We start from the raw sequence: 12,424 nt of genomic DNA on the forward strand, positions 1-12,424 counted from the left end.
TTTTGTCTGTGTTTCTTGTTACATGGGGCTCTACTATTTTTCATCTATTAGAATGCTGTAGAAAGGACTCTTTTATTGGATGGTATCTTTCAATCTTTCTAGTTTCAGGCTTCTGTGATAATTTTCATGTAAAATGTGAGCCTAAGGTGCTACTTACATGTCTATGTCTGATTCATCCTGAATACGCTAGTTAGATAGTGATATAGAATTTCAAATATCTCAGTGAAAGAAATGAAATAAGGGTTTTCTGATTGATTTGTTATATACTTAAACACTATTCTAAAACTAACACTTGGTATGCTACTTGTTTTTTGTAGTTAAGTAGGACTAAGATTATCTGAGCTAAGGCAATTTTAGTTTCTAATACTAGGGACAGAATTCTCCTGATTTCTGTATATAATAATATTTTAAGATTTTTTTTAATTAGCTCAAAATTCACTGAATAATGTAGCTAGAACAAGGAGGATAGAATTGAAGAATAATGTTCTTTCTTTTTTAATTTTAAAGGCAATCATCAAATGCTTAGATGATCGAGGTTTTTTTATTTTACTTACATCATCAGCCTTAATATCAGAATCAGGTAAGGACAAATTTATTTGAAAAAATTTTTTTTACTATGTTTATTCTTGTTTTTTTTTTTTTTTTTTAAGATCAATAACCTAACAATTTCTTCTGATTTTCATTATGTATAGATTTTGGAGGTGAGCAGATAGGTGTAATTGGGTTACATTTAGGCCATTCATCCCTGTCAACAGGTAAGTATCAAGTATCTTGTAGTTCACTTGGTATATTGGATATTTTTCAGTCTTTGTCTGATTTGACTTTGCAGTAGCACATGATAGTTAACTAACTTTTCCTCTTAAATAACTTTCATCCTGTTACCTCTCTGGTTGATCCTCCCTCTCCTTTCCTTTTATTTCTTCCTTTATAGAATGACTTATTTGAAAGAGTAACACAGAGGAAGAGAGAGCGAGCAATCTTCCATATACTTTTTTTTTAAAGATATTATTTATTTGAGAGGTAGAGTTACAGAGAGAGAGAGAAAGAGAGAGTGAGACAGAGAAAGGTCTTCCATCCACTAGTTCACTTCCCAAATGACCGCAGCTGGGCCAATCTGAAGCCAGGAGCCAGAAGCTTCTTCCAGTTTTCTCATGTGGGTGCACGGGCCTAAACACTTGAGCCATCTTCTACTGCTTTCCCAGGCCATAAGAAGAGAGCTGGATTGGAAGAAGAGCAGCTGGAACACAAACTGGTGCCCACATAGAATGCCGGCACCACAGGTGGAAGCTTAGCCTACCATGCCACAGCGCTGGCCCCACAGTCTTCCATATACTGAATCACTCCCCAAATGGTTACAATAGCCAGTCTGAGCCAAGCTGAAACCCTGAGCCAGGAACTCCATTTGGGTCTCTCACATGGGTAGCAGGCTCCCTAGTACCTTGGCTATCGTTTGCTGCTTTTCTAGGAGCATTAGCAGGGAGCTGGATTGGCAATGGAGTACAGTGACTCTAGCCAGCACTCTGATAGTCAGTGGCTTAACCCAGTGTGTTACAGCATCAGCCCCCCAAGTTGATCCTTCTTGGCCTCCTTTGTAGGCTTTCCCTTTCCTCTGAACTTCAGATCTGTGTCTCCAAACTATCCATTGATGTTTTCACTGAGTTACTTCAAAGGTTCCTCAAATTCAGCTTGTTCAAAATTGAACTCATTTGTTATTGAACAACATTTGCTAAAAGATACTTTTACTATGATCTGTTATTTAACTATAACTCAGGGTCTTCATAGATACTATTCTCTCTGTTGGGACTGTTGGTTTCCTTCTTCTCTAGCCCATGTATTCTCAGGGTGATGTTGACTCTTGAAAGGACCAGGGGCTGGTGCCGTGGTGCAGTAGGTTAATCCTCTGCCTGCGGCACTGGCATCCTATATGGGTGCTGGTTCTACTCTCGGCTGGCTGTTCCTCTTCCAATTCAACTTCATGCTATGGCCTGGGAGAGCAGTAGAAGATGGCCCAAGTCCTTGGGCCCCTGCACCCACATGAGAGACCAGAAAAAAGCTCCTGGCTTCTGGCTTTGGATCGGATCAGCTCCAGCTGTTGTGGCCATCTGGGGAGTGAACCAGTGGATGGAAGACCTTTCCCTCTGTCTCTCCCTCTCACTCTCTGTAACTCTACCTCTCAAATAAATAAATAAAATCTTTAAAAAAAAAAAAAAAAGAAAAGAAAGGACCAAAACTTAGCTTTTGGGGAAAAATTTTTTACTCATGTAGTACATTAACAAATATGTAATATATATGTGATATTAAAATTACAGAGGCCAATTAGGGGAAAAACTTAAGTCTGAAATAACTCTTGGGGGAGATAATGAATAAAAAGATGGAGAGACTCTAGTCTGCCTTAATTCAGTAGGGGATCTTCAAAAAAATTTATGGAAAGTACATATTATGAAAAAACTATGCATGGATTTCAGTTTTGTTTTTGCACCAAAATAAACTTGGACCGGCCTTTTTATAATGTATCTGGGTCTAGTGTAAGGCACTCAAAAGGATAAGACATCAGTTGAAGAGAAAAATAAGCTTGAATTCTGCAAAAATTAAAATAGCTGGCTGGCGCCACGGCTCACTAGGCTAATCCTCTGCCTGTGGCACTGGCACCCCGGGTTCTAGTCCCAGTCAGGGCGCCAGATTCTGTCCCGGTTGCTCCTCTTCCAGTCTAGCTCTCTGCTGTGGCCCGGGAGTGCAGTGGAGGATGGCCCAGGTTCTTGGGCCCTGCACCGGCATGGGAGACCAGGAGGAAGCACCTGGCTCCTGGCTTCAGATCGGCGCAGCGCAACAGCCACAACATGCCGGCCATAGTGGCCACTTTGGAGGGTGAACCAACGGAAAAAGGAAGACCTTTCTCTCTCTCTCTCACTGTCTGACTCTGCCTGTCAAAACAAAAACAAAAACAAAAACAATGGTCAACATGAAATTTATAGTAAAACGTGCGTGAAAAGGTGATGAAATCATTAATGCTCTACAAAGTTTGTGCAGACAATGGTCCAAAGAAATCAACAATTTACAAATAGATAACTCATTTTAAGAAGGGATGAGGCACTGTTAAAAATGAAGCTCACAACACCAGACAATACACATAACATTGACTAGAAAATACTGCTTTATTGTGAATTGTGTCCTTAATAGTATATAGAGACCTTTTATATTTTATTTTTCCTTTACATGTTACTCTGTTTTAAGTAAGAAACTACAAAGAAGGGTTCATTCTTATTCATGCTTCTTTTCCTATTCTTCTTTTTTTTTTAAAAATATTTATTTATTTATTTGAGAGGTAGAATTATAGACAGTGAGAGGGAAAGACAGAGAGAAAGGTCTTCCTTTCACTCCTCAAATGGTTTGAGGTTCACTCCTCAAATGGCCGCAATGGGCGGAGCTGTGCCGATCCCAAGCCAGAAGCCAGGTGCTACTTCCTGGTCTTTTGTGTGGGTGCAGGGGCCCAAAGCACTTGGACCATCTTCTACTGCTTTCCCAGGCCATAGCAGAGAGCTGAACTGGAAGAGGAGCAGCCGGGACTAGAACCAGCGCCCATATGGGATGCTGGCGCCCCAAGTGGAGGATTAACCTACTGTGCCACGGAGCCGGCCCCCTTTTCTGTTTAATACTTGGTATAGTGCTAATGGTATAGGACTAACTTGGTGTTTTGTAATTCTGCACATACTTTTTCATTAAAAGAAATCGTACAGTTCCTATTTCCATCTACTAGGCATTGGAGGTCTAATTTTTATTTCTTTTGGTAGAACAAGTGGTGAAATTAGCAACAATTACGATGAGATAAGGTTAATAAGGCTGTTTTTTCACTTGGTTTGCTTTTATAACCTGTAAAAAGGTGTTAAAGTGAGTGATGCACAGATAAAATGAGATGTTTTAAAAGCAGAAAAAAAAGTTTGAAAGCACATCTGCCAGCTCCAAAGGCTGGTACTACTGCTTTTAAGGACCATTGAGCTTACACTGAGCTCCTTGTCAGGTGAGATGGAATGGAAAGCAGGGTTTACTCATTCTAGCTAGCAATTGTTTGTCAAATGATTACTTTTTAGTTCAATATGTCTGTTAATTTCAAATAGATGGAGATTCATGAAATGTACCAATAAGTCTTCTTATTGTTGTCATTTAGGTTTTTATTTTTAAACTAGAGTATTTAATCATCCCATCATTTTGAAACCTAAAATACTACTTTCTTGTGTGTTTTGTAAAAAAAATTAAGAATTTTAATATGTGCTTAAATATATTTCAGAGGTGAAAGATTTGAAAGTTGAAGATGACATCTTATTGAAGGTCATACCTATTTTACCTGCCCTTAATTGTGCCCTACTAGAAGCAAAAAAATCACTTCCTGAAGAAGGAATCCATCCAAATACATTAGTAAAACAAAATTTCCAAGAACTGTGTATGGAGGACAGAAGGCCTTCATTGACTGCTGCTCCTCAGGATGGAATTAGAGAGACCGCACTCTTTGGAAAACCGTCAGATGGTTTTGACTTGGTTCCTCCAGCTGAAAAGTGCCCTTTAGAGTCATTAAATCTGTTGAAGTCTTATTTTTCAGATCCTAGTGGTTACATTTTAGAAATATCTACTGCCTTGGATTTGTTAGCAGAGGATTCTCAGTCTACTTGTATTTCAGATGGAATTTGTGATGCTGGATTTTCTTTAGTTATGACTCCAGATCCTGAATTTCTTGACTCAGAGGCAGAAGTAAGAAAAGACAATGAAACAGAAAATAATTCTAAAGAAAGACTGAAAGCAAAGCAGGGAACTGTGGTTCCACTGAGTCCAGTATCAAATCTGAGAGTGCAGCCCAAGAGAAAGGCCAGCATGCTTCCTGTGGTACCAAGTAAAAGGGTGAATTTGTGCTGCCCCTTTCCTAAAAGAAGTGTGCTTGGAGCAGGCAGTGGTTCACAGTCACCAACTACTCTTAAGTTGGTTAAAGGACAGTTTCCTCAGAAAAGAAAAAGAGGTAAGCACCATGTATGTGGATTATTATAATAATCACTATTTTATTCAAACCCTATTCTTGTCTGAATTCATGTGGACTGCAGTTTTGCAGCATGCTAGAAGTTTGTTAGAAACACAAGCATTTCTCTCCACCTGACTTACTTGTATGCTAAAGCTTGAGAAACACTGATCTAAGTAATAGCTAAAAACCAAGAAATAGGAAAAACTAATATATCTTAAAAGTTTACCCACCAAAAACATATGTTTTACCTGTAACTCAAACTATATTTACTTTATATTCTAAGAAAGGTGATCATTCAATTTCTGTACCATCTTCAGACAGATGGAGTTGGTAGTAAAAGATCTTCTAAAATCTGGTACACCACTAGCAACAAAAAATGATAGCTGACAGTCTAAACACTGAAAACTAAAGCAGGCCGGTGCCTCGGCTCACTAGGCTAATCCTCTGCTTTACAGTGCCGGTACACCGGGTTCTAGTCCTGGTCAGGGTGCCGGATTCTGTCCCGGTTGCCCCTCTTCCAGGCCAGCTCTCTGCTCTGGCCCGGGAAGGCAGTGGAAGATGGCCCAAGTGCTTGGGCTCTGCAGCCCATGGGAGACCAGGATAAGTACCTGGCTCCTGCCTTCGGATCAGCGTGGTGCACCGGCCATTGGAGGGTGAACCAACGGCAAAGGAAGACCTTTCTGTCTCTCTCTCACTGTCCACTCTGCCTGTCCAAAAAAAAAAAAAAAAAAAAAAACAAGAAACACAAAACCAACAACAAACTAAAGCAGTTTCTATTCCATTGTGTAACAGTTACAGAGTTCTTTTTGTGTTTTTTTAAAAGATTTGTTTATTTGACTTTTTAAAGGATTTTTTTAAAAAATTCATTTGAAAAGCAGAGTTACAGGCTGATGCCAGGAGCTAGGAACAACTGCTTCATGGCCCAGCAGTATTTTCTGCTGCTTTCCCCAGATTATTATTATTTTTTTTTTTTAAAAGATTTTTTTTTTTTTTTTTTTTTTTTTTTTTATTTTGACAGGCAGAGTGGACAGTGAGAGAGAGAGACAGAGAGAGAAAGGTCTTCCTTTTGCCGCTGGTTCACCCTCCAATGGCCGCCGCTGCAGCCGGCGCACCGCGCTGATCCTGGCAGGAGCCAGGAGCCAGGTGCTTTTCCTGGTCTCCCATGGGGTGCAGGGCCCAAGCACCTGGGCCATCCTCCACTGCACTCCCTGGCCATAGCAGAGAGCTGGCCTGGAAGAGGGGCAACCGGGACAGAATCCGGCGCCCCAACCGGGACTAGAACCCGGTGTGCCGGCGCCGCAAGGTGGAGGATTAGCCTATTGAGCCACGGCGCCGGCTCTCCCCAGATTATTAGCAGGGAGTGGAATCAGAAGTAGAGCATCCAGGACTTGAACCTGTGCCCATTTGGGATGCTTGCATTGCAAGCAGTGGCGTGACCCACTGCACCAAAGCGCTAGCCCCGTAACAGAGTTCTTAAAGTGATTACTTGGATCCTATGACATACGTACTTAGATGAAATGTGCAGTGGCCTGGAAACATACTGAAAAAGTCCCACAAGTGATTTTGATGCCCCTTGAAAATTGAGAGTCACAGTCTAGAGCCATTTAGTATATTGACAAATGCACTTTAGTGCACAGCAGACCATAACTAGGTTGGATTCATCTCGAATTATATTTAGTATATTTCCTCGAAAGGAGTAGAGAATCACATGCTATGTAACTTCCTAATAAAATTGTCAGCACACTATAGCCAAAGTACCACTCTGTCATTCTGTGTGCTGTCTACTCATGCTTCAGTGGCAGAGGTAAGCAGTTGTGACAGAGAGCTGAAAATGTATACTCTTGGCACTTCATGGAGTAATTTTGCTAACACCATCTATAATGTTTTGAATATGAGATTGTTGGTGCCCAAGGAATTACCATCTGGGATAACTGTATGATTCCCATTAATTAAAGTTCTGCACAGTGGCTTAACAAATAGTGATTTCTGGCCGCCTGTTATGATTTGAATAGTGGTATGGATGCATGTGTATCAGGAGAGTTATAGAAAGTATGGCAGTGTAAAGCATTGGGTTATATTGTACCCCTGCTGTAAATATATTTCAGGCCAACATACTGAGTTTTTACTCTGTGTGAACTAATTTGCTTTAAAATATTAATAGATTATGTGTAACTCAATATACACTGTTCCTTTTTCTCAGATGTTTTTAATTATATCTACTGTATGAAATATATATCCACAAATTTATGTATGACTGAAACAAAAATTTCAAAAAAACATTTACTCTATGTAATATAATTTGCTAATTTCTATTCTGTTTTTATATAATTTGAGAAAGAATCCTAGTTGTGACATATCAAATTTACTTTATAGCTCAACGTGGATTATTACTTGCAATTTGAGAAACATGTCATTGAGCAATAAGTATAAGCAGAATAATCCCATCAGATTACCTTGTTATTTCACTTTTGTTTTTTTCCCCAGTACCTGGGTTTCTGAATTGTCTTCCCTTCCTGTATATGCAAATATTAGAAATGTTTCCTCCTATGTTTTGGTTGTCTAATCTTTCTTTTTAATTTAACTGTTTTCCTGCTTAATTTATATTTTGCCTCATTTTAGAAAGTACAACTGGAATGGAATGAGAAATCTGATTCTTAAAAAAACCTATATGCTGATTTATTTCATATAATAGCTTAGTACAGAGAATATTAATTAGACCGAGGGAAATGTACAACATTAAGAGATTCTGAAAGCTTTTCTAAAAACTATTTCTTTCTCTGATTCCCGATAGATTAAGTGAAATAGTTTCTTTTCCCCCCTACATTTCACTAACACTCATCATAGTTTTTTAAACTACTTAATATCATATTTAGTGTTCTCAGTGAGAAATAATGTATTAACCCTTTAAGAGTATACTATAAGCAGATAGTATTGTTTGCACCCTTCCTACTTCTACCTTTAGCCATTTTCTTCCATATGAAATGCAAAGCAGAGCATTTTGTAAAAGAGATATTTTTGTAAGATAGTATATTTGTAGGAAATGAAACCAGGTGCAGACTTTGTTCAATTATCCCATCTTTTCTGAAAACATTATTTTTCATAAAGTATTAAAACTTCGATTTATTTATTTGAAAGGCAGAGTTACAGAGTGGCAGAGAGAGGTCTTCCATCCACTGATTCACTCCCCCAATGGCTGCAATGGCCGGAGCTGCACCAATCCAAAGCCAGGAGCCAGGAGCTACTTCTGCATCTCTCACGCGGTTGCAGGGGCCAAAGAACTTAGGCCATCTTCTACTGCTTTCCCAGGCCATAGCAGAGAGCTGGATCCAAAAAAAAAAAAGCTGGCGCCACAGCTCACTTAGCTAATCCTCTGCCTGCGGCGCCGGCACCCTGGGTTCTAGTCCTGGTTGGGGCGCTAGATTATGTCCCCATTGCTCCTCTTCCAGTCCAGCTCTCTGCCATGGCCCGGGAGGGCAGTGGAGGATAGCCCAAGTGCTTGGGTCCCTGCACTCGCATGAGAGACCAGGAGGAAGCGCCTGGCTCCTGGCTTCAGATCGGCGCAGGGCGTCGGCCGTAGTAACCATTTGGGGGGTGAACCAACGGAAAAGGAAAAAGCTATACAGATAATATCTGAATCCCTACCCCTTTAAAAATGGCATCTTTTTCTACATCAGGTGCGGAAGTGTTGACAGCACAATTTGTACAGAAAACCAAATTGAATAGGAAGAACCAAGAAGCTCCTATTTCTAAAGATGTTCCAGTGTCAACAAATGCTAAAAGGGCAAGGAAACAAGAAAAATCTCCAGTCAAAACTGTTTTAAGAAATAAAACATCTATGAAGAAATCTCTTCACAAACAGAGGGTAAATATAGTAAAAGGTTACCAGAATCCCAGAATCAGAAAGCAGCCACAATCTGGTAAGAAATATTCTTCCTGTGAATGTAAATACCACAATACAGATGTAATAAAGATTACAAGATAATATATTGAAATAATATACAAGCAGTTGAAATTTACCAATAATTCTTCTATAATCTTTAGTTCAGACACTAACATGAATAAGGCACTTGGTTGCAATGATTTTAGCCTTCTCAAATTAGATTCTACTTTTTACTTTGCATAAAGCCTGAACCCGATTTGAATTGTCTACAGTTAAGATATAAATAGCCTTATTTATGTAAATGTATAAGCAAGTAACATCTGGCACTATTTTTCTAGACCATAATCAGTTTCAAAAATAGGTTATAAGTTTGCCGAAAAGGAATTATAAACAGATTAATCCAAAATCCTGTATTTGGTTTAAAATGCATTAATTTAAAAAGTTATTTTAGTTTTCTATTTTTTCTTTACTGAATGATAAAATTTCATTATATGAACCACTGAGAACTCCTGTTCTGTATTTCCAGTTGCTCACTAGATAGAAACTTTTTTTAAAAGATTGATTTATTTATTAGAGGCAGAATTACAGAGAGTGAGGGAGAGACAGACAGATAGATGTACTATCTGCTGGTTCACTCCCTAAATGACCGCAATGGTCCCCAGCCAAAACCAGGAGCTTAATCCATACTCAGGTACTCCCATATGGTTGTGGGTGTCCCAAGCAGTATCTTAACCGTTGGATCAAATTCGGCTCCTACTATTATTGACATGTTCTTTCCCTTTTGCTTGGTCAGTGAGTCCTCATGTGGATCATGTGTACTTTCATGGTTATGCAATTCTTCTCCATCTAGGTTCTGCGCTGCTAAATTCTACTTCCATAAGGAGGCACTGCCTCATGGTTTGACCGTCACTGATCTCTATCTCCTTTTAGGTTTTTGAAACCATTGTAGAATTTAAATTGTACTATTTTCTAACGATTTGATGTATCTTGATCCTATTTTTCCAGTTAGCTTGTAAATATGAAAACAAGGACCAGTGTTGTGATGCATCAGGTTAAGCTGTCACTTGTGACGTCTGCATCCCATATTGGGATGCCATTTCGACTCCCTGCTGCCCTGTTTCTGATCCCGCTCCCTGCTTATTTGCCTGGAAAAGCATCAGAGGATAGCCAAAGTACTTGGGCCCCTGCCACCCAAGAAGGAAACCCAGATGGGGTTCCAGACTCCTGGCTTCAGCTTGACCATGCCTCGGCTGTTGTGGCCATTTGGGGAGTGAATTAGCAGATGGAAGATACATCTTTCTCTCTCCCTTCTTCTTTCTCAACTCTTGCATTCTGCCCCTCTCTGTTTCTCTGCCTTTCAAATGCAAAAAAATTATGTAAATAGATATATTCTTGGGAGTATCACTTGAATTCTTTGTACTGAACTGGCTTTCAGATATATTGATTGATGGGAGGTAGTATACAATTGGATATTGCAGAATAGTGAGGCCAGAAAAAGTTTTCAGATTGTATGTTCAAAAATAGGCTAATTTGTAATGCTTATATCTGTAAGTATTGTGCAGACACATTTCAAGTTAAAATTTCAAGGTAATCTCTTACTTTTTCTTCCATTTCTTAATCATTTATACTAATTTCTTTCAGTTATTGAAGTATTAGAGTTTAATAAGGCAGATGGAACATAGCCATGTTAGCCTCAGTTTGAAAATTACTGATTTAAATATTTTATCAGACTCAAAGAAGAATTGTTTAAGTCAATCATTTTGTTACTGAAACTAATGACTTTCTCTTCTTAGAGTTTTTAATAGTTTTTTATTCACTGAACTCTAGATTTTTTATACAGTTCACTCATGTTGTCTTCATATCTATATGTCTTAAATAGAAATTATCACTGTTGTATTTTAAACTGTGAACCTAAAACAAAGCCATAATAGATTTATGTGACACTATATCTATTAAATTATACCATTTTTCTTCAATGATATTTGTTATATAGGCTTTACTTATAAGTGATACATTTAAGAGATGATATAGGAATATATGTATGTATATATATATATGCCATAATGTTATTAAATATAGGATGAAGAAAGTATCAGTAAATGATCAAATCACAAAATACATGTTTTCAATATACCCATGAGACTAAAAAGATAATTTTGAGCTTTAGATTCCTTTCTTCTACCTACCTCCCTTGGATTTTGCTATTTTAAATAAAAACTGGGCACTGATAGATTAATTTTACACTCTTTCCCATGTACACCCTCCTAATTCTATTAAGTGCTTTCATAGCAGGTTGTTAATTCATTTCAAACCTGCTACTATTTAATTTTGTAAAGGAACACAGTTGGTTTTGCTGTCAATCCAGTGATCTACAACAGGGATTTGCTATTTAGTATAGTTGTAAACTTTATCCTTCATAATGCTAGCATTTAAGGAGTAATAATTAATGTTCTGAGAATACCTAAGCAAATCACAGGAGAATATAAATTTTCTAATGAAAGACAAATGGATAGATTTGATTGTCTACGGAAAAGAAGGCTATCAGTAGATTTGCTCTTTTGCAAATAAAGGGGAATGTGTTTTCAGTACTGAAAATAAAATTGTAGAAGGTGATGAAATTAGTGACTCTGAATAAGGGCAAATCTATAAGGGTCATGACTTAATTTTTTATTCATATCATTATTCCTATACCTTACAATTAAAATCAGTTTATTTTCTTTTGAAGATTTATTTTATTTATTTGAATGACAGTATTACAGAGAGAGAGGTCCTCCATCCACTGGTTCAAATGGCCACAATGGCCAGAGCTGAGCCAATCTGAAGCTAGGAGCCAAGAGCTTCTTTAGGGTGCAGGGGCCCTCCACTGCTTTACCAGGCATTAGCAGGGAGCTGGATCAGAAGTAGAGCAGCCAGGACTTGAACTGGAGCTCATATGGGGTGCTGGTGCTGCATCCAGGACTTTAACCCACTGTGCCACAGCGCCAGCTCCTAAAATCATTTTTCTTTCCTTTTGATTGATTTATTTATTTGAAAGGCAGAGTTACAGAGAGGCAGAGGCAGAGAGAGAGAGAGGTCTTTCACCCTCTGGTTCACTCCCCAGATGGCCACAACAGCTGGAACTGTGCTGATCTGAAGCCAGGAGCCAGGAGCTTCTTCCAGGTCTCCCACGTGCGTGCAGGGACCCAAAGACTTGGGCCATCTTCCACTGCTTTCCCAGGCCATAGCAGAGAGCTGGATCAGAAGTGGAGCAGCCAGGACTTCAGCCGGTGCCCATATGGGATTCTGGCACTGCAGGCAGCGGCTCAACTCGCTACGCCACAGCACCAGCCCCATCCCTAAAATCATTTTTAAAAAAATCTATTTGAACATTGGTGGTTTCTCAAGAAGTTTTGAAGGGGACATGGTTCTGAGAAAGACTATAATATGTACTTCAAAATTCTATATAAAGTTTTTAAAAAATTTATTTTTTTATTTACTTGAAAGAGTTACAGAGCAAGGGAGAGACATACAAGATATTCCATGGACTGGTTCACTTCCCAGAT

At 38.9% G+C, this 12,424-nt stretch overlaps 1 protein-coding gene across 30 annotated transcripts in view; it reads left to right on the forward strand.

The window, feature by feature from the left end:
- TASOR2 (transcription activation suppressor family member 2) overlaps nt 1–12,424 on the forward strand; it is an 85,210-nt gene that overhangs the window by 49,660 nt on the left and 23,126 nt on the right. For all 30 annotated transcript variants that reach the window (XM_089312399.1, XM_070055824.2, XM_089312397.1 and 27 more), the window contains 4 exons: nt 508–580; nt 693–755; nt 4,283–5,002; nt 8,677–8,919. In XM_089312399.1, coding sequence (XP_089168525.1) covers nt 508–580; nt 693–755; nt 4,283–5,002; nt 8,677–8,919 — 1,099 coding nt within the window. The remainder of the gene's footprint in view (nt 1–507; nt 581–692; nt 756–4,282; nt 5,003–8,676; nt 8,920–12,424) is intronic.

The sequence above is a fragment of the Oryctolagus cuniculus genome, chromosome 13 (assembly GCF_051225735.1).
Source record: "Oryctolagus cuniculus isolate XC-2025 breed Fujian yellow rabbit chromosome 13, ASM5122573v1, whole genome shotgun sequence".
In the NCBI taxonomy this organism is placed as follows: domain Eukaryota; kingdom Metazoa; phylum Chordata; class Mammalia; order Lagomorpha; family Leporidae; genus Oryctolagus; species Oryctolagus cuniculus.